Source organism: Dicentrarchus labrax, unplaced genomic scaffold (genome assembly GCF_905237075.1).
Source record: "Dicentrarchus labrax unplaced genomic scaffold, dlabrax2021, whole genome shotgun sequence".
Taxonomy (NCBI): domain Eukaryota; kingdom Metazoa; phylum Chordata; class Actinopteri; family Moronidae; genus Dicentrarchus; species Dicentrarchus labrax.
This window is the reverse complement of record NW_026136722.1, coordinates 23292914-23319690: the sequence shown is the minus strand read 5'-3', so window position 1 is coordinate 23319690 and position 26777 is coordinate 23292914. Positions and strand designations below refer to the sequence as shown.

Sequence of the window (26777 nt, the reverse complement as noted above, 5' to 3'; positions counted from 1 at the left end):
GTTCATTATGTAACCATAGACACATGTACAGAAATGAGTGAAATGCAGTTATGTCTCCCTCTGCTGAATGCGACGAGGGGCTTCATGTGGACCTTGTCGATTTTCAGGTTATTTCTCAGCCCGTTCTCCTAAAGGTCCAGTGTGTAGGATTTGGTGGCATCTAGCGCTGTAGTTGCAACTCCATGGTTTCACCCTTCCCTTCCAAACTCGAAGGAACAACTACGGTGGCTGTGAATTGTGTGAACATGAATGCCTTAATCTAGAGCCAGTGTTTGGTTTGTCGCTTCTGGGCTACTGTAGAAACATGGCGGTTCAACATGGCGGACTCCGTGGAAGGCAACCTGTGGCATCTGTAGATAAAAACAGCTCATTCTAAGGTAACAAAAACATAATGATTCTTATATTCAATGATCTTGAAAACATGACTTGATAATGGAAACATACTTACATGATGTTGTATAATATTATATTCAATTTCTTTCTTTGTCTTAATGTTACACACTGGACCTTTAAGTTTGTTGTGTGTGTGTGTGTGTGTGTGTGTGTGTGTGTGTGCATGTGCGCAAACTACTATCTATCTATCTATCTATCTATCTATCTATCTATCTATCATATCTTATGAATGACAAGAAAAATACAGATGTTATTTTGAATGAAAATAAAGAAATTGTACAATGTGTAATGAAAATGTTTTATTAACAATTATGTCTATATTGTTGCTACTTTGCAGTATTTTATTTTTCTTTTCTATTTGATCCTCAACCAGAGGGTTCATCCTGTGGTTGGGTCCCTGGGGACGAAGAGGCGCCACAGCAGAGCCCAGATGGGTTGGGACAGATTTTTGTTTGTTTGCGCACTTATTTGTAGTTTATTTTATCAATTTATCTCTGTATTTAATTTTTTTTTATTATTTAAAATTGCAGTCCTGCTAATAATCCCTTTTTTTCCCTCAATGTAGCTGTAATTGTTTTTTTTTATGATAATAAATAACTTTTATTTCTTTTCCTGGCTGCCACCATTCAAACTACCTAAACAATTAGAACCAATATTGGCCATTTTGCGGCTTGTGGTTATTGTTTACGGTACACTGTGTTTTTGAGGTCACACTGTGGCGTCCGTTACGGTAAAGAACTGACAGGTGACGTCACTGAGCAACCACTCCCGCCCACTCGGAGACAGCAGCGGAGCGGCGGGTGATTACGCTGCCTGACTCTCGCGCACTCAACCTCATCACTGACACGTCCTGTTCAGCGGAGGGACAAACTAAACGTAGTCAACAGAAGTTGAGTTCAGAGCTCAGGTTGTGTCTCGTTGGACGCGTGTTGCTGAGCTACTGAACACCCTTGAGTCGTGAAGTTGACAAACAAGGTGAGTGATGGCACTCAAACAACTCAAACAACAAACTGACTGTTTTTTACCCCGTGAACGCAGCACGGATAATTCATTTTCATCATAAGCTAGCAGCTGTCAAGTTGACGCCTAAGTTACATTTAGTGAAGAGCTTTGGTTGTAAACCGTTCTGTTTTGGGGTAAAAAGTGGGAAACGGGGCCGCTGTGGAGGTTGTCACTAGGTTTCCCTTTCCAGCACATTAATGGCGTTCAAGTCCACTGATTTCCCACTCTTTCCATTACGGACTGTGTTTTCCTGGGGCGTTCATTTCCTTCGGAGGTGGGGGCAAACAACCAAGCAAGGAGACGCCAGCTAGAAAGAAAGTGTGTGTGTGTGTGTGTGAGTGAGAGTGAGAGAGAGAGAGAAGCTTTCATTCAGAGACTTGAAAAGGTTTTTTCTCAACACAGACCTCTCACTCTGAGTTAATTGAAGCGCTGGAAGATGAGCTTCTGTGGGCGCTTATGAGGATGTCATTATAGGGGTGTGTGTGTGTGTGTGTGTGTGTGTGTGTGTGTGTGTGTGTGTTAAGCACTCAGAGGTGGAGGGGAAAGCCCTTGTTTTTGAGCCCAGGTTCAGGCCTGTTGTTGGTTGAAACAAAAAAACATCAGCTGATGTGCTGGTGCCAGCTGGTTGTTTGTGTGTAATTTCAGATTTCTAATGAAGAGTAGTGGCAGGGGTATCGTGACACAGTTTCAGTCAGGAGGTAGCTGCTGTAGAAGGTTGAGGTGCCCCCTTCCCTCCTCAGATCTGCAAACAGATTTACACAAAGACAGATATTCAGATCTAAACGTCATCAGACTACTTCTGTTCTGTTCCACACTGAGGCTGAGCACCCGCAGGTACTTTCCTTCTGGCGTGTTCTAGCTTGTTCAGGGGCTGACTAAAAGCGAAGAGATGTCTGAAATCTATGGTTGCACTGATCCATTTTAGACGTCCAGTCAAATGTAGACATTTGCAAATATTTCTAACTGCTGGTCACTGCCAGTTAAACTTCACAGGGAGACAGCAAGATGTTTTCCCAAATATGCGATAGTTCTGGAGCTGTTTCACCACCATCCACATTTAGTTTGAATTCTTTCAGCTCCCTGCATTGTATTGTGGGAGGAGAATGTAGATTAATAGCCTACTGAAAAACAGTGTTTTCAGTGTACTTTATTTAGTCACTTTTCCAGTGTTAACACACTACATATTGTGCACTACAAACCTGCTCACAATTGGTATGTAGTATGAAATTGGGGCAAATGCTCCTGCATTAGAACAATGCAGAGGGCTGTGTGGTTTATGGTACCCGTGAGATGATGAGAAACTCTCCAGGAAGTTCAGTTTGAGTAACAGATGAATGCATTTAAAGGCTTATCAGATGTCAAACACTGCACTACAGTTTGTAAAACCCACAGACAGGATTTTACAGCCACTGGGAAGTTATCACCGCTGCACTAGCTAAACACTCCATCAGCTGCACTTTTTTTACCCATAAAACCTGTGTTTTAAAGGCTGTGAGTGGTATACATTCTACCTCCAAGTCACTCAGAGAGGCTTTCGGCACAGCGTTTCTGTGAGTGTCATTGTCTTCTCCTCACCAACTGAACTGAACTGAACTGAAAGAGCAGCTGAGGTTGAACAACATCTTAAAACATACTACTACATGATTTGTGATGGCTCTCGGTGCAGCGCTGGTATTTCATCCCGACAAGTTATGAGGCACATTTTCTCAAACGTTCTGTGTTCAGCTATGCTATGCTTAATACCTCCAATTTTAGGATACTCTTGTCCTATCTCATCCAGCCATGACACTGTGAGGTCTTGGCATCATTACAAGGCCAAAGGCGCACAATCTGCAAAGCACCGTACTCGTGTTTGTCCACTCTTTCATAAATGCGTGCTTTCAGAATGTCCGCTGTACCGTCATGCCACTAGGTTTTTATGGCCTATGCCTTTTACAGCCATGAAGTTGGGAGATGGAGCTTGTTGTGAAGGCCTCGCATGTTGTTGTGCAATATGATCTGCTGTAATAGTCCCCTGTGAGAGCTGGCTGCGGGCAATAAAGCAACGACAATGAGAGAGGGAGAGAGAGCAGTGTGGATGAGAGATAATGGATAGAGAGCTGCTGAATAAGGAATCAAGTTTGAGCACAAACAAGTGAACGGATAGGCAAAGAGCTTTGATAACGCTGAAGAAGAGTGATGAAGAAAGAGGTAACTTCATTGAAAATAGTGTATGATTTCTGAACCTGGCTGCAGGGATTTTTTCCCCATTCAGTCACAAAAGCATTTGAGGTCAGGCACTTATGCTGGGTAGATGCAGACGCGAGCAGTGTTCAGTTAGTTGCAATCTGCAACTTCACTGCTAGATGCCACTAAATCCTATTGACTGGACTGTAACTGATGCATTCTTTCTTTCTTACTTCTTTCTTACTTTGGCAATCATTTCTTGATGAATTGATTAAAATATGTCAGAAAATAGTGAAAAATGGATGAATGAACAGAGAAAAGCATTTAATCCTCACATTGGAGAAGCAGGTACCAGGTAATGTCCAAAATTATTATCAAACTATCTGCCAATCGACTAGTCATTTCAGCTCTAAAAGCAGCAATTGACAACACATTACTGTTTGATGGCAAAGCTGTTTGTGCAGAAGGTGAAAGCACTCCACAGTGCGAGAGACAACATGTGAACAGCAGCGCGGGGAGACCATATGTAAATGAAGCAGGAAGATGAAACAGGATAAGAGCGAGTGAGTTATGTTGTTGCGGCCTATCTGCATCTACTTCACCTTTATAAACTGCATGTATGTGTGTGTTTACTACCTGATGTTTGCCTAAGGGGCAAATTCCATGCACTCACTCTAATATATGACTGGAATTTCTGTGCTTATCTCCACATCACTCAAGGTTATTCTTCTTTAGGAAAGGTGTGTGTGTCTCTCTAAGTGTGTAAGTGTGTAAAGGGACAGCATGGAACAAGTCATCGTACTTTGTTAAACCGGTACTGTGAAGTGATAATCCTCAAACTTTGCATGTAAATAAATAGCCGCTTTGCTATGAAAATAGGCTTCAGCAGCAACCCTGTGCCTCAGTGGCACTGTTGGTTTATTTTTCAGTGACAACCCTGAGCCACATTAACTATAATGGCTGACTATGCAGAAATTAAACCAGATATGGAGAAATCAGACCAATTTGGAGGCTGTGTCTACATATAGCTCGTCTGGAATCAGATTTCTCTGCCACTCCTCACCATATCTTTTTATCCAAACCAAGTCTATTGGTGATGGTGCTGCAGCCTGAAGAGATTTCTTTTTTTCTTTTGTGCCAGTATTTGGGCTGATTATGCAGTGAGAGAACAGTCTCTGTGGTGGTGAGAGAGCACGCAGTGAAAATGAAATAAAACTGCTGTATATCTAAAATAAAATAAATGTAGGTGTTTATTTTAGTTCTAATTGCATATAATTCATTTGGATAATGGGATGCACAAGTCATTTCTTTTGCATGTGAAAAACCCCATCAGGAAACCAGTATACATGGCAGGTAGATGGCCAAGAAATCCAGCAGAAACCTTGCTGTGTAATCTTACTGGTGTTCTCTTAATCCCTCACACTGATTGAGGGAGCTGTGCTTCTCATCAACTTTCAGGAAATTACTACCGGTAGGCTACTTGTGCATAAAAATACAACAAATATAAAGAGTGGCACCAACAGAATGTACAGCAACAGGACATTCACAGCACTGTTACAGGTGTAACTCTAACAGACAACCACTCCTGTTTAGTTTCAGCATGTGTAAGAGCAGAGACGTAATTCCCAACAGTGACACAAAACATGGGCTAGGTTTAGCAGACTTTAGCTAGTTTTTTTTTTTGGTGTTCTGTTTTTTATATTCAGACTAGGGACTATTTCACAAAGCATTCTAAAGGGCTGATAACAGAGACACATTGCTGAAAACACATCACCTTTTCCTTCTTCTTGCACTGCGATTTTCTAGCGTTATTTAGACGTGTAAAAAAAACTTTTCAGCACAGGGCGCAGAGTCACACCACTCCTCAATGTCACACTTCTCCCAGACCGCCAATCAAATTAAGGCAGAGGTGGGCTTTACTACTTTCCTTCCTGTTTTGATACTGTTTACTATGCCGGTAAATAGGTTAGCTAGCTAGCTGTTTAACTGGGGTGCACTGGGGGTAAACCCAAGTTAACTCAGTTATTAGCCTCTTTAAAACGAAGCCAGAGTTTACTCATCTACAGCTCAATGTCTACTTGCATCCACTTTTTTTCTAGTAATCATATTACTTACCACAAGCGCAGTAGCTGTTTTCCCCCCAACACTCTTTGCCCAGGTGTTTTTTGAAATGGTCGGTCCTGTAGTGATGCATCTCTGTGTGATCGGCCCTCAAGGCTAAAAGTAGGTCCTAACTGGTGGAGTTAAGAGAAGCTCCAGAGGCATGTCAGTCCTAAGGTTTTGGTCAAAGGGTATTTCATAAAACATTTTAGTGCAAAAAATAGTTCCTGAGTCTGAGAGAAGTCTGAGGCAGTTCTGGAAAAATAAAATGATCCAAGAGCACATTCTTTGTAGATTATTTTGTAATACGGACGCAATATTTCTACTGTTTACTCTGGGGTTTATTATTACTCCTGATCATATTTCATGGACTCACCAGCACCACAGTTGAGCGAAGCAACTTGTACAACCTTGACTGACTGCTACTATTTGGCACACTTCGCAGGCCGCTTGCCAGAAGCTTGCATAAAAATACCATCGCTGCTGAGACTGCAAGATTTATGTGCAAGGATATAAGGATATGTGGCCCATTGGTGTGGCAAATGTCTTATCCTTGTTCCTGAGTGATGTGTTAAGAGATATTTTTTTCAAATTGATTCGAACATATTTGCGTGTCGTTCAAACGTAATTTCTGGAAAAAGTGACAGCCCTAATAGGTATGCTTTCATTAGTGTATAAACACCTGAATATCGATGTGTTGTTGTTACCTAAAACTGAGCCATGTTGAACTGCCATGTCTCTACATTAGCCCAGAACGGACAAACCAAGCAAGGGCTCTAGATAGGGTCATTTCGTGGCCACCATAGTTTCTCCTTTGCACTTGAAAAGGGAGGGTGAAGCGAGCAATCTGCAACTACACTGCTACATGCCACTATATTTAGTCATTTATCAAATGAAAAAGCTAAATGTTTGCAGCTTCATTGTAAATAGAATATATTTGGGTTTTTGGCTGTTGGTCAGACAAAACGAGACATTTGAAGGTCAGATTGGCCTGTGGGAAATTGTTTTCTGACAAAAATAAAATTGTCTATATTCACATCTGAGCCGTGTAGACATTGTTACCAAATATGACTAAGCCCTATGTAGAAAGATTAGAGTGACCAAATATTGCCCACTTTTTGAAATCAACACTTAGTCCACGATTGCTTAAACCCTTTCACAATGGTACTGAAGAGTTTTTCCTTTCCTGAAGATAAACAAAATATATATACCTAACAAAATAAGACTTTAGGTTACCAGCTGAGTCTTTAGTTGAGACACCATCATTACACAAACATTAAGGCTAGTGTTTGTGTATTTAATTTCCATCTTTGGATTTTGCAGGAGCTCCCTGCCACATTTGCCAAGTCCAACAACTCCTCACTTGTAGCATCCAAGGTGTTGTATTACACTGTGGGAAACAGGTGTTCTGCACAGCAATGTGTAGTAAAGTAGAACTGAGCCAGGTGATGGTATAGACACACACAGGATCAGGTTTCTTTGTTGGTAATATAGATTGTGTGTGGATAATAATAATCCATAATTGTCAAGAAAATCACCTGGAAAATGATTTTGTATGGGGTGTCCTGGTTGCTCAGCTGATAGAGCTGGTGCCCCTGTACCAAGGCTGAGTCCTTGCTCAGCAGCCGGGGGTTCAAATCCAACCTGTGTCCCTTTGGTCCGTGTCACCTCTCTCTCTCCCCCTTGAAGAAATGTGTTAATGTTTGCTGCACTCACCACTTTTTAGAACTTTAGAACACTCAGTGGATAATCTGCTTCAACACACACACACTTGACCCTCATTCATTTGACTGGGTCCAGTCTGTGGACACTTCAAACTCATGGGTGTGTTACTTAAAGTCACAATGTGCGAAGTGCATTTATCGGGAGTTAAGGATCTAATTTTTCCATTTTGAAAATGTTATAAATTTGAAAGATCAGTGCATTTAGGAAGAAATTCAGCAAATTAATTTGTGCCTCAAATAAAATCTCCTCGGATTTCTGGGACTGAATGCTTTACTTAGTCCATTACCCCCATCAGCACAGTGAGGATGTAACAGGTCAGCCTGCCCCAGGCATGACATGCCTCCCTGTAGGGAAAAGGCAGTGATTTCACAACCACATCGCTGCAGGAAAGTGGAAACGGGAGGGTTTTTTGGATATTGTGAAATTCAAAAGTTAAAAGTGCAACCATACAAGGTCCAGTTAGGAACATTAGCATCTTGTCTCATTTTTGGCCAACACAATACAGAGAAGAGAGGAGTCATTGTCATCTCCAACTGGTCAGCTGGGTCCAGTGCCTGATGGGAACGGGAAGCTCTGTTGTTGATGCTGAGATAACAAGCGCACCATTGAGTAATGGATGAAGGGATCATATCTCTCTCTCTCTCTCTCTCTCTTTGCTTCTTCCCATACAGGAGTAGGTTTAGAATACAGTGTAGCAGTAACATAGCTCTGTTGCCTCACAAGCACAGGTGTATTTTACGAAGTGAGCTAACAGGCTAAATGTCAACATTTTGGCATATTTCTAACGCAGCTACAGATATTTGTATCTGTCCAAATGCCATGGTGTGAGACATGGTGAGTTTTGAATGCAGCTACCACATACAGCTTTCTCCGCCTGTGTGTACAATTTCTGGCTGAATTCTCTGAGTTCAGTAAACTGAACTACATGTGGCAGCTTATGGGAAAATGGGTTTATTTCAGTGGTTCGGAGTGTTTGCCTGATGTAGTGTACACAGTGCTGTAATGGCTGAACAGATATCCTATAACATAACATTTTCTTGAATTTCACAGAAAGAGAAAAGGAAAAGAGCACCTGGAAAGGATGTAATTCACGTAACTTGAAGGAGGATACACAATGAAATGACAGTGTACTGCATGAACATACAATTCTCTGCTAAAGTTAGAGACCTTGAGCGATTTCTGGAGTATTCATCTGCTCTTTCTTTTGGTGAAGTAGATGGGATTCAACTGGAAAAATGGGATGTCACACACTACCACTACCAGTCAGGATTTAGCATTTGAACCATTATGTGATGACAGTTCTGAGTTTGTGTTTTCAGGTCACTGTCAATGAAATCTGATCAAACCAGGCTCATGCAGTCCTAATGAAGCAGATTAGCTGAGCTCTAGAGAGCTCTCTTTGTTTTTTGCTTATTTATTAATGTAATAGAGAAATACTCAAGAGTTGAAGGTTTTTGGGGGGTTTGAGTTTATAACCATGGATCAGGGTTTTCCTGAAATCGTGACACTGTGGGCCCCACTCAGGCAAAATCGGCCGACTGGATTATTATTAAATACAAAAATATTAAATTATCACTTATCTTCAGCATCAGTCTCGGCCATGAGAAGGTAATTATCGGTTATCGTATCGGCTGAAAACAAATCTGTATCGTGTATCCCTAATTCTTTGTAATAATGCCTTGGGGGATATAAATTGAAGTATAATGTTGTTATAGATTCAGTGAGTTTTGCTGTGGACTACATGGCTTATTTACATTTTGGCAATTTGTCACTATTAAAAGTATGGTCAATTAGCTATTAGCAGTTTCTGTTAGCAATGTATCCATGAATATTCAGACAGCTATCACTAGATTGTACACACAAGTTTTGCACACACAAGGAGCGACTTTTTTCTATGATTTCTAACAGGATTTATGGTTTATTTGTGATGGACTGTGTCATCTTCAAAAAGTATTAGTCACACGCAATTAAAGAATATGTTTTATGTCTGTGTGTTCAGATTTGACTGAGTTATGGTTCAGAAGATGGGATTTTTGGCGCAAAGTGTGGCAGTCAGGTGCTAAGTGTTTTTAAAGTAACAAATGAGCTGTGTGTCACAACAACTGCTTCTTATTATCATCACTTACAGAATCTTTTTTTTTTGCTTCACATTGCCGTAAATGGCCTTTAAGAGAGCCCCATGACAACCAAATCACACCCTTGGCAACTAAAGCATTTTCCCTCTCTGGTGATTGCATAGGAGGAAACCTGCCGGCTTCCTTTTTCCTGCTGTATCAGGAAGAGATGATCATCAGGTTTGGGCGTGACACCCTGAGGAGTGGGTAGAAATGTAATGAATAAGGAAAACCGCTTATCACATCTCACACTGCTGTTGTTGGAATCCAGAGTGAAAAGTCACTTTAATGCACAAATATCATGGACTTTACTGCCATTGTCAACAAGGATAGGTGCAATACAACAAACTGATCAACAACCAGGCAAGTCTTAATAGCAGAGTACAGAGAATGTCTCACACTCCGCCAAACAAACTGGATAAAAGAAGGCCATGCTAATCCGCAGCATGAATTTCATCTTTGAGACACCGTTGTGTGTTCTGAGGGGCTTTTCTCTTTATGTGCGCCAACCTTAATTATTCAGCTTTGTTTCAAGTCCATGTACTCAAAGGTTAATAAAAAAATATGAGGTAAAAAGTGGTTTGATCAAAGACCATGCTTTGACTCCTTGGAGAAGCACCCATATGAATAAACCATCAGTTCAAATGAAGTCCCTCTTTTGATTTTTATGTATGAAATGACTCATCCTCATCCACTGACTTAAGGCACCTTCTCTTTCAATAATTAAATAATAGGCAACAAGTAAAGAAGAAAACATCATTACTTATCATTAGTATTAATGATGCTTGTTTGCATCTTCTGTGCTGGTACAATAGAGAGCAATGTAAACAGGCTCAGCAGCTCCTATGGACATAGCTAATGGAAGAGGCAAAAATACCTAGAGGACGTTGACAGAGGAGGCTACCAAGAGAACAGGAAGAGAAGCTGCTGGACAAAAGTAAATGTAAACTGGCTTTCAGAGCTTGGTGAAATAAAAGGCTGCAGACAGATGGCGAGCTGGCCTTCCTTTTTTCTTTTGTCAACTTGTTAGCTTTTGATCATAAGTAATGTAATCATAACAAATGTACAGCTGTCCATGTTTACCACAGTAGTATTGCAACAAATACCAATTTTAGTTTTATGATAATATATGTATGGTGGTACATTTTGAAAATGACTTTTACTCTTATTTTTCATGTATACACAAGATGTTTGAATGCATGGCCATGACAGTTTGTCTCAAAGGCATGGAAAAGTATTGGTAAATATGTGTATGAACCCTGACATGGTTAACATTATACTTCTATTCTGTTCTATTTTATTATATTAGCATTGTCATTGTGAGCTCTTATCTAAACAGGCCTGAGTATCACAGTACATATTAGTGTATGACGTAAACTTTATTATAGCAGGTAATAGTTAGTTTCAGTGGAAGACCACATGACACCAGTGCTCCTCCTGTAAACAGGTCCAGGGAAGGAGGCTGCTGATGTGAGCTTACATTTCAGACTTCATGAATGTGTGTATGATTGAAATACAGGACACACAGTCTTGACGCACACTGGAGGGTGAGTCATCAAATTACAGGATCAGGAACATCTCTTGTCACATACACGTTCTCACATTCGGCCTTGCACACACACACAGGACCATACACTCACACACGACACTGACAGAGAGCTCAATATAACAGGCTGGCTCTGTTTAAGGTTAATGCTTTCTGCCTTCAGTGCTAAACACTGGCTGCATAATGGCTCTAAAGCAGCTTCTCTCATTCTTTGTGTCAGTGCATACACGTCCTCAATAACCTGCCTGGAGCTGTTAACAACTCCCACCCACTTCGTGTTTTCCACCTGCTTAACAACCGAGACACCGCCGTGACAGGGCGACCATCAGCTGCAAAGCCTCAAATGTCTTTTTTCACAATTTTTTGACTTTTTATTGATCAAACAATTGATAGATAAGATGATTGATACTGAGTATTGTTACAATACCCCTACACTTGAGTGTTGCATAAAGACAGACTTGAGAACATCATTTAATTCATCTATTCTTTTGAAAAGGACTGAAAGTGGGAGTGCCACATAGAGAAATCTCACCATGACTGATTAAGAAGTAGTTTCATGCGAGGTGGAAATTAAGCCAAAGTCGTCTCACAGAAAATGTTCCGGTGTGTTCCGGTGGTCCCTCCCCCTCCGCTACGTAGTGAAAATGGCGACCACTGAGGCTGAGGGTGTCCAACGTTCCACACTCAACTTTTTGACCGTTATAAGTGCACCATCCAGGTACTAGCAGTGCACTGCATTGTGCCACACTCAACAGTATGAATGCACTTATGTACTCAAAATGGTTAGTGTAAGTATGGAAGTATTCGAATTGAGACACAGCATACGTTTTGTGATGTATGGCTCAAAGGTTTGTGCAGGAAACTACAATGATTGCTCTAATTTGCGGAAAGTTGCAGTGATTGGACAAAATTACAAGGTTGCGACACAGAGAATTTACAAGGATTGGTTAAATTTGCCTTAATTGTTACAATCACAGTATCGCAACTTCCTGGAGGGACTGATTCAGTCTAACATAGGACGCCTGTTAAACATTTGGCAAGCAGAAAAGAGTGTGTTGAGTAGTTGTTTCTTTTTATGTATTACTTGAAGGCTACATGCCACTGTTGTTGTGTTTGTAATGTAATGTTTTTGGGGGGTTTTTTGTATTTTTTTGGCCTTTTATTGCCTTTATGATAGTGACAGCTGAAGATAGACAGGAAGGGGGGCAGAGAGAGAGAGGATGACACGCAGCAAAGGGCCGCTGCAGCAAGGACTCAGCCTCGGTACACGGGTCGCCAGCTCTACCAACTGAGCTAACCGGGTTCCCGTAATGTAATGTTTTTAATAAAGGAAATACCCACAGCCTAACTGCACCTGTGTGTTACTGGATGATCCTTCCTGTTTAAGAAGGGTGGGCTTGTGGGTTATCTGAGTTAGCTAGTTGGTTTGCAGAAAAAACTCAAAAGAGAGAACACAATTGTGGCTTCCACCTCCGAAATCTGTTTGTGGGAGTGTGGGAAAGACTTTATTTGCTGAGTTGCATGTTGTTTAATGAGGAAACTCACAACTTTTATTCTAGGGGCACAGTATTTCCCAAAACATCGAACTATTCCTTTAAAGCAGACCAACCCAGGCCCATAGAAAAACAGCGTTTTTGTATATCACTGCTCACACTACCAGTTCTTTTTTATTTGATTAAAAACTGCTCTAACTACAACATGCAACATGAATAACTGTGCTCAAGACAGGAAATGTAGATTTTATAAAGTGGCAGTGGGTAGACTGCTGTTACCATCACATTGCTGTGTTTCATAAATCCACAATACAGTAATACCAACACACACAATTACTTAAATAGAAGTGTCAAGGACTGTTCTGTTATAAATCAGATTCCATTCTGTGTGAATGCAGCGCCAGATGAATGGATTCAGTCTGGCAGAGAGTGCTAGAAACTCTAAACCATCGAATGGAGCCTGCTTTCATGAAATGTATGGTCATACAGTATAATGGCCTCATCGCATGGGTAGTCTCTGTGTGTGTGTGTGTGTGTGTGTGTTGGCCTGAGTGCTAATATACTGTATGCACGTTTATTAGTCTGTGTGTGTGTGTGTGTGTGTGTGTGTGTGCGCTCCACTGGGCTGGTATTTGCTGTATCAGCAGGGTCTCTGGGTGGCATGGTGGTCAGACAGGACTATCATGGAAAATTCCATGGGACACAGGCTTAGTCCAGAGCTGTGTGTGAGAGAGAGAGAATAACAAAGAGCATGGATATCGTGTGTGTGTGTGTGTAAGAGAGAAAGGGACAGAGAGTCAATGCTGATATATATGAAGAAGTAAAAAGGAAAGAAGCCATTTATTTGTAGTAGCCAAAGTCCAGATGCATTATAGAGAGAATCTCAGTGTGGATCCATATCTCTTTGTTTCACTGTCTGTTTCTTCTTGTCTACCTGCCCTCTGCCTTCTGGTAGATTGCCAGCCACACAAAACATATTATCAAGAATCCACTCATAACACCTACTTCCGTTGTGAAGGAAGTGTGTGTGTGTGTGTGTGTGTGTGTGTGTGTGTGTGCGCGTGTGTGTGTGTGTCCGCGTGTGTGCGCGTGCATGCATGTTGGTATGCGTCTGTGAATTTCTGTGGAAATTCTATAATATTCTGTCATCAAAGCTTTTAAAACACCTGAGCTCATTATTTTATTGAGATTGTAACCACTCCCTGTAAACGTGTCGTTAAAAACATTTATTTTCAGGGAAATTCTCTTACCCCAGTTAGGTTGTAAAATGAATAATTAATAGACTTTGTATATGAGCATACAATGTTTATTTGTTTGTTTTTTAGCCACGTTAGGTAGGTCAGTCCACCACGTTGGTCCAGACTGAGAGATCTCAGAAATACTTTAATACTTTAATTCCCGTGGGGAAATTACTTTCTCATACACTGTTTAATAGATTGCCATGGAGTAATAATAATAATAAAAAAATGTATTGTTACAAATGTGGAAATTTGCCATTGGCTTCATTGTAAATCACAATTACAACAGTAATAAATAATGTAAGATAAACAGTGCAGACAACAATGATGCATATGGTTCCAGTGTGAGATGTGTTTATGAACTGCAAAGTTATAGTATTAGAATGAAAGACCTTTTGTAAATGAAGTTCTTGGCTGCTGCTGCTGCTGCTCTATGTTGCCTTCCAGAGGCCATTTTTATGAATTCATTAAAGAGGGGATGAACAGGATCAATGTCAGGATCAACGATTTGTCTGGCTTTTTGTTTGACCGGTGTTTCGTATAGACAGACATTTACAGCGGCCAGAGGATGAATACTAATGACTTTTGTGATCCCACAGACTTTTGGTCCCATTACCATAAGATATTCAAGGTCCAGAGAGGATCCGTTCTAATAACTTGGTGATCTGTATTTGGCAACACTCCCATCAGCCTCAGCTGTTGTGCAGTAACATAGTTCAGTATTGCGACGATAACGCGACTTGTGCTAAATAACCAAAACATGAACTAAACACTGAAGTGTGCACATTAGCTATACGTTCCTACATTTGCCTGTTTGTCCTCCTCTGATGTGATTCACTGCCTGCTTTACATAGATCTGACACATTTTAAAATACATCACAAAAAAAGCTAAAGAAACAACGAGGCTGTTAGCCGAGCTAGCACGCTGTCCCGAGGTGGATGAGAGACTGCAGACAGAGCAGATTAAAATATCACTTTAACAGGTTTATGTTTGTCGACCGGGTGTATTGATAAAGTACTGGCATTATACTGGTATGGGTTTTATTACAATTAGCTGTCAGCTGTCCACTGACTTCCCCTTTGTGTGTGTCTGTGTGTGTGTGTGTGTGTGTGTGTGTGTGTGTGTGTGGAGGAGCTGCGTGATATTTACTATGGTTTTCAGCCCTAGGGCTCATTTAATACCTGGTTTTGGGACCTATCCCTAAATAAAATGTGGTGTCATACATTTGTCCTTTGTCCTTTGGCTCATTTGAATTCGATTTTTGGAAAAAGTGATAGCCCTGGCTCTAGCTAACATACTAAACTAAGATAGGGAACCTGATTTAATAATACTTGCTAAATTTCAGTGTGTTAGCATTCTCTCCATGAGCATGTTAGCATTTAGCTCGCAGTCTTGTTTCAATAAAAAGATTATACCTCTACATTTTGTGTATTCGATGTCTTCTGTATGTTTTGTATCCATAGAAAGTCAAAAACGTAAACAAAAAAAGTTATAAAAACTGTTAAAAAGATAGATTCCCTATGACAGATAGTAGAGAGAGAAACTTATATTATGTGCATACCGCCAGCATAGACCTACACAACCCCAAATTCAGATTTTTATTTATTTATTTATATTTGACTCATTTTGCTACAAATACAAACTCTCAACTAAGCAAATAATAGAAAAGCCGTATATAGACAGAAAAGAACGTATCATTTAATACATAAATATTTACTGTCCTGTTTTTTCATAGAGTTCTCAAAAAAATCCACAATTTCCAAAAAACCATTTGAGTAGATGTGTTCCAGTTGGACACTGTAGCTGTCCTTCCTATGTGTTCCCCCAGAGGAAAACGACAATGCTGCTCTTACGTCAACAGATTAATTGTGGTTTGAAATCGCTCCCTATGAGTTTCCAGATTAGTCAGATTCTAACAGATTACTGTGTTTGTGTGTGTGTGTCTGTGGGAAATTGTTCTGCCTGTGTTTATGTATGGTTGCAGTTTAGGTGTGTACAAACACACACAGGCATGTTATCCTGGCTGACCTCCTTTCACAGACTCTATGCCCTTATCTCCAACCTCTCACGCTCCTGCTCTTTTATCTTCCTGTTTTACACCTCTGATGACTCAGCTTTCGTATTTCAGTGTGCCTGTTAATGCTTTTACAGAAAGCTGCTGCCTTTCATCACCACTTCTTTGTTAAAAATTGTGGTTTAACAACACTGATAGCACTGTGTTGTGTGGTTCTTACCTTTTTTTTTTAACCGTGCTTAATTTCTTCCTCAATCTTATACAGGAAATATAAATAATATAGTCTGGATTTCTCTTGTGTTTAACGTGTGGTCTCTCATTTAACATTTTTTTAGCCATGCCAGCAGCAGGCTCTATGGATGGAAACAAAAATGATCTGGTTCCAGTTACTGAAGTAGACTGAATGAGTTTAAACTGGTAATGGAAATGCAAATCAGTGCAGCAAGGTTTGACTCTTCTGGGTTGGATCGTGATAAGATCCTGAAAAGTATACATAGCTCCTGCATGCACCACCTGCACAGTATTTCCTGCCTGCATCCTCAGTACACAACAGCAACTTAGATACAAAGGTGATAAGATGTTCACAGTGACAGATTACCAACCTCCACCAAGTTTCAAGTTGGTCTTCATACCGTTCTGGTATAAACTGTGAGCAACTGCTACCTTAAAGGCAGAACATCTAAAGTTACAGTATGCTTGGGAAAATGTTCAGCAAGTATGTAAGGTGCAGTGTAATGAGTTTGTGTTTAGTTGGCTAGAGCATGGCAAACCATTATTATGGCCCTTTTAAAGCAGCATGCAAGCTAAATCTGTACTCCTTAGCATGTTTTTCATGCCTCCCCCAGGCTTTATCTCTTTCTTATCAGACACTTTTCTGTTTAATTCTCCTCCTCCTCCTCCTTATTGCTGTTCAACTACTTTCTCTCCACCTGTTCCAATAATAATTGGTATTTCCTGTTTCATTTGGATCTCTCCAGTAATTGTAGCCGTGAGACACATGAAAACTCTCCAATTATTTTGAGTGTGTTTGTGTGACATACCTCACTGTAGCTGATAAATGTTCTAAGAACAGACATTTAAAGCAGCACTAATCAATATTTATTATTACAAATATTGTTATTAACAATGGATCATTTGACTACGTTTAATGTGAAAAAGGTCGCTGACGGAAACAAACCAATTAGAGAGGAACAAGATGCCCATTAATTGGGCCGATTAGCTGGCATTTTGAAATAATTGTCATGCCAATGCCTGCTCTCACAAGGCCGATCCAGAACAATTGTCTGCAGACACATCTGCAGGCAGCCATGTCAGTGTGGTTGCTGTGGAAAGATGTTAGCACTCCCATTTGTGAGTTTCAGGAAGGTGGTGAAATGGTGTGTGTGTGTGTGTGTGTGTGTGTGTGTGTGTGTGTGTGTGTGTGTGTGTGTGTGTGTGTGTGTGTGTGTGTGTGTGTGTGTGTGTGTGTGTGTGTGGATTGTCAGTCATACCCTTCCTTCCTGCTTTCTGTCCAGAGAGACTGTGATTACATTAACCTCCTGTCTATTGAGTTAGACAGATCAGCTCACTCTGCTCTGTGCTTCGGAACTGCTGCTAATGTGTGTAGCTGCATGAATGTTATGAACGCTGAGCAGATCACCTTTGATAAATATACACGTAACTATAACCTAGAACTACCAGAGATAAGAGACCTGCTCGAGATTAGCTCTTAGCAGTGAATCTGAGGCTTGTCAGAGAAAGATATCAGCGATTGTTTTCCTCCCTTTATTGCTACTGTTCATCCATGTCCAGTACAAAAACCAGATCCCAGAGAGCTGGATAATCCATCACAGCAAATACAAAGCCTTGATCAGCCTTCGTTCCATTTTATCAATACTGAATTGCGCCTGGCGGGGTGTTTTCCTATCAGTATGCTTTCTGTCCATACTTCCTGTAGCTGTCAGGTGATATAGGTTCTTTATAAGATAAACAACAGAAAACTAGTTCTCGCAAAAGGAGCTAATTATATACAGCGTGCCTAGTGAAATAATTTGGAGTCTAAGGTCATGCTAACAGGGTAATGTCAAGCAGATATAATTGCATTGCAATTGCATAATGCATTACCATCCCTCTTTTGGCTGGAATAGGGCTTACCCTGATTTGAATGTGGCCCGGGAAAACCAAGACAGTCTGAACTCCCCAGGAGATATAGAAATATCTGGCTCTTTCTTCACCAGCTACTTACCAAGATAGTGTGTGCTGTTTAGTGCTAGGCAGGTAGTGTACACTGAGTTTATCAGAACTTCATCTGCTGAAACAATTTAGCTGAATGCAGAGTTTGCAGGCAAAAACAATAAGCTAAAAGAAGCTTAAACGCTTTGCAGAGCTGAGAAGAGTTTGTGACTTTGAGAGACCCTTTTCAAATTCCGAGTCCAGGGGCTCACTGACCTGCTCCTGGTGCCTCAGTCATTGTTTGCTTTTATTATATTTGTCTAACAGCCCTCTCACCCTCCCTGTCGTCTGTTTTTCTCCGTAGCTCTCTTTGAACACTATACCAGTAATGGAAAGTTGAAATCTATGGTTTCATTCAATCAAAAGTTTTCTTTTCTGCGTTTCCCCGATTGGTTGACATAGCTTGTGATGTAATTACTGATGATGTAAGTCCCGAGCCGAGGTGAATGAGGGGACTGTTCTCCCTCTCAGTCTCTGTGCGGTGGCATTGGCGTCAGCCTGTTCTCAAACTGGTGTTGCCATGGTAACAGTGGTAACAAGGGTTCTGAGAATGCCACCAGCAGGTCACTGATTCAGTGTTTGTTTTGGGTGGGGGGAGTTGGGTAGAGAGCATGTTCATGAGAAGTTTGCATGTGACTGTGATCAGTTTAAAGACTCTGTCCTCCTGTGCTCCTCTCCCCAGGTCTTTAACATCCTCTGCTGTGTTCCCGCTTCAGTGAAATCTACCTCCTTCCACCCTAACCTTTGACTCCGCCTCTTTCATGATGTCCTCTCAGGCCACGCCAATCCAGGGGTCACAACCGGTGACTCCTCCGCCGACCTCTGCAGGATCCCCACGTTCTCCATTGTCACCAGGTAAAGGCATATTTTATAAGTCCTCTGAGACTGTTGAGAACACCAATATCACTGTATCATAACGTTTAAAGGTTAAGACTCTAAAGTCTTTTTTAACAGAACACCTCTTTTCCAAATTGAAGCTTGGTATATGAAAGATGCGCACACTTAGAAGTCAGCAATCACTAATGAAAGATGATACGAGCTTGCATTATGTAAAATCCAGCACTTTGAGAGCTTACGATAGGGACTAAACATCAGGATATCTTGGCATGGAGCTAACAGTTTTTTTCATTATTGATCAATCCGTTAATCATTTTCTTAATTAATCAATTACTTCCAGTTCCAGGCCCAAAAAGGATGAAAATGTTGATCAAAGCCCAAGGTGACATCCTCAAATGTCTGGTTTTGTCCAAATATTTACATCTGCTGTTGAAACCAGAGAATTTGGAAATTTCTTCTTCAAAAAACAATTATCAAAATAGTTGGCCATTAGTTTAATAGTTGACAACTGTACAGCTCTATCTCGGTGCTGATAGTAATGCTAGATTACAAACATGCATCATTCCCTGTGTGTCTCTCATGTGCCATTCAAATCCAGCACAGGAATGGTGTAAAAAAATAGTTTTGCTTTCATAACAATTTTAATGATTACAACTTTTAAAGAGAAAACTGACCCAGATGGAAGTCACATTATCTCAGGGGTCTTCACTTTAAAGTTACTTGATGTAAGTTGTTAGCTATGTATAAACCCAGTAGAATCCCATTTTGTAATGCAGGTTTTAGGAGTAATCCATTACATTGTTAAAAACATAACATGTTGTTTTGCTGCTATATTGAAAATCTTAATAATTGAACTGCTGCCACTAGTTTCACCTCTACATTCAAGTCCCAGGTCTTTACACAATTTAAACTCAAAATAATGAGACTATCTTCATTTATCAAAGCCTTCAGCCTTCTCTTTAAACTTGTACTTTATTTATCTTGTTCTCTACTGCTCCCTTGAAGAACCCTTACTGTTCTGTAGAAGTAGCAATAAGCTTAGGCAAAAATATATTGACAAATATGGTCAGCATATTGATGTATTTGTCAGAGCTTAATTCTGTTGAGATTTTATGTATGGGGAAAGTACTGACATGACACAAGGATTGAAGGATATGCAAGGATAAAAGTGGTTTACCACAATTGCAGAGACCCCAGTTTGAGCTTGTCTGGGCACCTAATGGACCAAATTTTTGTTTGCGGGTGGGAAACTGGTGAGGGATCACATCCTTGTACCTGCACCATCTATAACAACAAGAAATAAAACAAAAGCAGAATGCTATGTGGTAATAAAATTGTAATATTTAATTACAAGATATATTACCATAAACAAAGACAATCATGCTGTATATTGTATAGCAGCACATGCTTATTGCTGTGTTGTACCATGTGTGATGGACCATACTGCAGCACATGATGTAACACACTGCTTTTTGTCCCATCAGAGTCCCTGCAGCCTCCAGGTTGTAGACACAGGGACCGCTCGCCTTCCCCCATGAGAGGCTACCTCATCCCCAGCCCTCTGCCCACCCGCAGAAACAGGACCTGCTCAGCGTGAGGACACACACACACACACACACACACACACACACACTCTCTCTCTCTCTCTCTCTCTCTCTCTCTCTCTCTCTCTCTCTCTCTCTCTCTCACTGTACACAAAGGATGAAACTGCTTTATGAGCCAGTGAAGTGAGTGTAATATTAGCTGCTGTGTTTCCAATATAGTAAGTGAAGCCAGTTGAATTCAGTAGTTACTGGTAGAAATTCTAATGCTGAATCTTAAATGTACTGTAACTAAAGTTTGATGATGTTGTTAAGTAGTGTGGGATCATGGGAGTTGTTGTCTTCACCACCATTGGCGTCATTGCAGTCAGCTTCTCCCAGTTTGGATTCCTTCAGTGTTCATGGTTCAGGAGGTTTCTACCGGGAGCCCAATGATCCACAGAGGTCTCCTCCTCTCCAACACAAACAGACCCGCTGATTAAAACCACTAAACACACTGAATAAAGCAGTTCCACCTTAACAATCACTGCTTCTCCCACACTGTTGGACAGACAAAGGACGTCCCGGAGGGGCTGCGAGCCGAGCTGCTGCTAACGTTAGCTCAGTTTGTTTCTCTGATAACTTAAACATTCGATGACTAAAATCCTTCAGGCAGGCACAAAGGGGATATGACGCCATTGACAGGCGACCAGTGAAACGCAGCGTTACCTGAATAAATTGACAGATTTCTCTGAGTTTGAACATTGTTAGAAACATTTGGGATAATGGAAGTACACAGCTCAACTACATATAGAACATAGTACTAGAGTTTAGAGACATTTTAATGCGGAAATGTTACATATTATTTAAGCCTATTAATTTACATTGCACTTCTATTAGACACTTTCAGAAACTTTCTTTGTGAGCAGTTATTGCTGCTTATAAGCTGAAATCCATATTGTGCACACACAGATACAAAGTAAAGGAGTGATAGAACAATGTATCATCCATCAAGCTGAAAATACATACATATACAGTTATACATATGTTTTTTTTAGAGAAGCTTCCTTTTTACCCCCTGGCTGTCAGAGTAATAGCCGGAATGATAAAATGGAAGTATTGTTTGTATTGTATAGTTCTGAAGACTGTTGCAGACTTTTTAGTGCTTTGTTTAGAGTATGAATATTCAGGTTTACTTTTTTCAAGACTTTTTCTTGTTTGATTTTGTTTTGACAATTGGATGCAAGTCAGCACACGGCCATTCAGTCACTAAATTAAATTGCTCTTTGTCCCTGTACTTGTGACAAACTCCTCTGTATCCTTGAGTGTTGTCATGGCAATGCTATGTTTAATCCATAAGTTCGTTTTGTATTAAATCCCATTTTTGACACAGTTTTTTTGTTTGTTTGTTTTTTTAGCAATAGCAGCTTGACATGTTTGCATTCTGTAATTGTTTCTTTATTTGGTCAGTTGTTATTGGCCACCTTTTCCACATTGGATTCAAACTATGTTCAAGAGACTGATGAGAAGCTATGCATACATATATTGGATACATGCATTGCATTTCACATAACCTAGGCATGAAACATCCAATTATGATTTGGTATCTCTGTTGGTTTAATTGCACATTTAATGTGATACGCTGGATAACAATAAAAAAAACCTTCAGTATAGCTGTTGGACTACAGTCCTCTTTATTAAAACAACTTGACACAATGAAGCCACTCAGCCCACCCACATTGCTCTTGATTAAAGCTGCACCAATTAATATTCTCACATTAACAATGGATCAAATGACTGTGTGTAATGTGAAGAGGTTTCTCAATTAACCCCTTATAGCTCATAGTTATTTTCTGGCCCACAACTCTGCTCGGAACCTGAATTTAAACCGACTATACGGTACTCAGCGCCAAACAACAGAAAGACAAAGTTAGCAACTACCTAGTGAATGTAGCAGCACATTTAGCTGCTAAATAACCAGAAACAGCCCTCAGGAGTTGGTGGAGACCAAAACAGAACTTAAAGGACTTACATTTTAAATTTTTAAATTGTTACTTTTAAAGTTTAGATTTAAACTTTGAAGAACTGAACACAAGCTACATTCGGAGAGAAATGTATGCAGTTAAAGAGCTAACAGAACAATGGCCAAGCCTCAGGGAGAAGAAAACAAAAAATCTGTCCAAAAAAGAAGCCTATCATGAATGTATGATTGTTTAAAAATGACTTAAAAAATATATAATACAAACAAAGAATTGTATAAAAGTCCCTAAAAATATCAGGAAAAAATGAATATTCTCAGGAAATAAATCTGCTCTGAATTCATCCAAATTTCTGGTTTTACTCCTTTACTTCCAGCAGTTATTGTGTTCACTGTTTGGGTTCATTGTGCAGTTTATCAGCTGTTCTCTCCTGTTATTATTATGCAGCAAATAGAATATGAAATGTCCATAAAATATGTCACTCAGTTTACTCAATGATAAGGAAAAAGGATGAGAACCACTGTGCTAACCAATCAGAATGCCCTATTTTGATCTGTGTTGACACACTGACATAGTTGGTCTCTCTTCATCACTCTTTTCTCACCCTCCTCTTCTTTCCTCCGTCTGTATCTCTCCCTCTCTCTCTCTGTACAGGACGGCCCGTGCATCAGAGGGTCCAGTGTTTACTGGTGTGTGTAAATGTTTTTCCCGCTCCAAAGGCCATGGCTTCATCACGCCATCTGACGGGGGCAAAGACATCTTCGTCCACATCTCAGAGTAAGTGTGTGTGTGTGTGTGTGTGTGTGTGTGTGTGTGTGTGTGTGTGTGTGTGTGTGTGTGTGTGTGTCTTGGGGAGTGCATGTCTTTAAGTATGGGGGTGTGGATATCCAAATATGACATAAACCTAAAGTTATAATGACTATTGGCTAGGATGTGAAGTGTAAGGCTCTGTGTGTGTGTGTGTGTGTGTGTGTGTGTGTGTGTGTGTGTGTGTGTATGCATGCACACACAGTGGTTCTGTGAGACTGAGGATGAGTGTGTTTTTCCTCATTGTCTCTGATGAGATGAGCCAGAGTGCTGGTTTGGTTTTTCTTTTTAATCACTGACATCAAGCTAACTCAGAGTGTGTGTAGGAGTACAGGGACACACACACACACACACACACACACACAGGAATGGCAGGAGCTGCAGGTGTGTGTAGGAGGACAGCAGAGTATCTGATGACCTTCACGAGGTGCCTTTTGTTATCACCCACAGGCTTAAAACACATAGACGTCAGCTGGTATACACACACACACACACGTACAAATCCATGAAACACAGCAGCACAATGTACACTGTAAGACAGGACACAATAAAATAGTTCACAAGTCTCTCTCTGGCTTCCTTCAAGAGACGGTTTCCATCCGTGTTCCTCTCCAACTGGCCAAAAGGAAGCTCTGTACAGATTTTCCAAAGCTCAGCTGCTTTGACTTTCATTGCTACTATTGACTGGAAAATACAACTGTTTCCATAGTTTTTCCATCTGTGCTGGCATTGCAGTGATTCTTTTCACCCTGAAAGAAAATATTGTATCTTCATATTTTACCAACCACTAGATGGCAGTGTTGTCAACATAAACTCAGGGCTATGATGTTGGATGTTACAGCGGCTATGATAAATACAAATGCAGATCTCACTGTTCTGGTTGAATGAAACCTTTTTTTTCCTGTGACCTTCACGGTGCATTGGTGGCATTTGTGGCATTACAGTCAATAGACATACATACAATAAGACAAAGACAGTCCAAAGGTTGAAGTTATTAATAATGATGATAATAACAATAATGATGATGATTATGTATGGACTGTGGCAACACATTTCCTGGACAATAAAGTATCTATCTATCTATCTATCTATCTATCTATCTATCTATCTATCTATCTATCTATCTATCTATCTATCTATCTATCTATCTATCTATCTATCTATCTATCATAACAATATGTTTCTCTCTTTCTTTCTGTCTTCCTCCTCCAGCATTGAAGGCGAGTACGTGCTGGTGGAAGGCGACGAGGTGAGCTACAAAATCTGCTCCATCCCTCCCAAACATGAGAAGGTCCAGGCGGTGGAGGTCACCATAACCCACCTCAACCCGGGAACCAAACACGAGACCTGGGCAGGACGCGTCGTTAGCAGCTGAACACCGACCCCGGCAGTACGGGGTGGGCGGGGTAAAAGAAATTGGGAGGGATGGAAGGGTTAAGAAAGGGAAGAAATCTCATAGTTTACTCATGTGGGAGGCTTCCTCTGCCCTTCATGGAAAACTATATTTTGGAACATACCTAGATTGATGATTTCAGTGGAAGAGATGTTTATCATAGAAAGACTCCTAACATTAGGTTTCTTGCTTCGATTTTTAGACCTCTTGTGTTGACATTGGATGGTGCATTGTTTGAAATTGTACTTCATTTGGTGAGGAAATTCATTTCAGCTGCAATTATTACTACAATAATGTGGAGAAGGGATGAAGAACGGCTGCTGTAGGAGCACTCGAAGTTACATCATCCTACACCACAGGGTTACTCTCCAGGTATACTGTGTGCCTACTTTTACCCAGAGAACTGACAGCTCGGTTTGTGCCTACTTCTACTAATCTATCATCTGTATTTGATCATGTGTGGGTGGCTATATGAGGGGATTAAAGCATTTTCAACTGGTACTGCTGTGTTTGTTTCATTGGAGCTAGTCTGAAGCTAAATATGCATCATTGTGTGAAACTGCTGTGATCAAGTCTGATCTAAATTATTTTCTTTCTTCTTTGACTTAAAGGGTGAAAAAAAAATGGCCAGGATCATTTTCCTACTTTTTTAAACTCTTTTTGGCAGATTATTATCTCTCTTTTTTTTTTTTAACTCACCTGGAAGAAGATTTGAATGTGTTCAGTCCTATTTAGACCATAGAGTAGTAGTGCACACTTCTTGTGGCCAAAAGGAGTATTACATCATCATGGTAAGTGCTATGCTAGCAGCAGCTAATGTAGCCTCGAGCCACTAGCCTCAAGTACAGATGCAGAGCGGGCTGCGGAGGTCTGATAAGCTCATTTCTTTCTAACTCCACAGCCCCAGATTTTTATTTCAATTTCATTTTTTTCAATTCAATTCAATTTTATTTGTATAGCGCCAATTCACAAGTTATCTCAGGACACTTTTCAAATAGAGCAGCTTTTCAAACCCAACAATATTATCAGACTTCACACAGCTCCCCCTGGAGCCACGCAAGGCCTCATACAACTTTTTTTCACCTATGCAGTAGTGCTCTCTGATGTGTAACATTGGTCCTGCTTTAAAAGAAACTGACAAGTTCATATATTTAAAATCATTTTATTTGGTATTTGGGTGTTTTTTTTATTCATTGTCTTCCAAACTGATGACAGCTCTTTTTGCTTTATACACATCACAGTGGAAACATTATTTTTTGTTTTGAGGACTTTCTTTTATTTTGAAAAGGTGAATTACAGGTAATAGGAGTAGCCTATACAGGGCACCTTGATACAAAATTGTGAGCACATTAACAGGTTTGATGTCCTGATATTCAGCATCTCATGTTTGATTCATATGTGGTCACCAAAGATAAAGCTCAATGCTGCCCTCCACTGTCCACATTCATCTACTACAGCTAGACACACAGTTCAGACGTCAAACTGTATCATCCGCTTATAGTGATCGTGATTTACAATATGGAGGAAAATCAAAAGATAAAATAACTACATTTTATATTTTACCATGCTCAGCCCATAATTAAAAAGAAAAAGAAAATTAAGAATGACCCTGTTGCGCGCTAAAAAGAAAAACCAGTAGTTGAGTAACTGGAGCCTTTTTGCCAGTTTTACACTGCAGTTATTTGTCATGTTAAATATCTTCAACTTGGAGACACAGAAACTACCCTAGGCTATGATTGAGCTAACACCTGCAATCCATTGGCTTTGCTATTGCTATTTATGTCTGCCTTTTCTTTTACAGTCCCTCTACTGTTACATTCATTAGATTAGGGTTTGATTGTAAAGCTAAATTACCTGCATCATGTAGCACTGACAGCATACTCAAGCCAGAACTTAAAGGTCCAGTGTAACATTTAGAAGCCGCCATGTTTCTACAGCAGCCCAGAATGGACAAATCAAACACTGGCTGTATTTATGGAGTTTCGCAGCCTCCATAGTTTCTCTTACACACTTCACAGCTTCACAAGAGGACAGAGAATAAGCAGGGCTCTGCTCCTCCTTATCGCAATCTTGGAGGAACCAAGTAGGCAGAAATATTCAAATACCAGGTAACATATTCCATCTGGTGTCAATTCAGGCTGTGGGTTACAATGTTTCATTGCACAAAGAATATAAGTCTGCTCGGAACAGTTCAAAATTAGGTGCTTGTTCTGAGTACTTCTTCCACCACTGAAAATG

General features: G+C 40.4%; 1 protein-coding gene across 1 annotated transcript; it reads left to right on the top strand.

The window, feature by feature from the left end:
- Positions 1–1169: 1169 nt before the first annotated feature.
- On the top strand, positions 1170–25040 carry carhsp1 (calcium regulated heat stable protein 1). Its single transcript, XM_051387066.1, has 5 exons — positions 1170–1368; positions 18686–18858; positions 20325–20433; positions 22994–23116; positions 24359–25040. Exons 2-5 carry the CDS (start codon positions 18765–18767, stop codon positions 24519–24521), a joined length of 489 nt encoding a protein of 162 aa, XP_051243026.1. The 5' UTR covers positions 1170–1368; positions 18686–18764; the 3' UTR covers positions 24522–25040.
- Positions 25041–26777: the final 1737 nt, after the last annotated feature.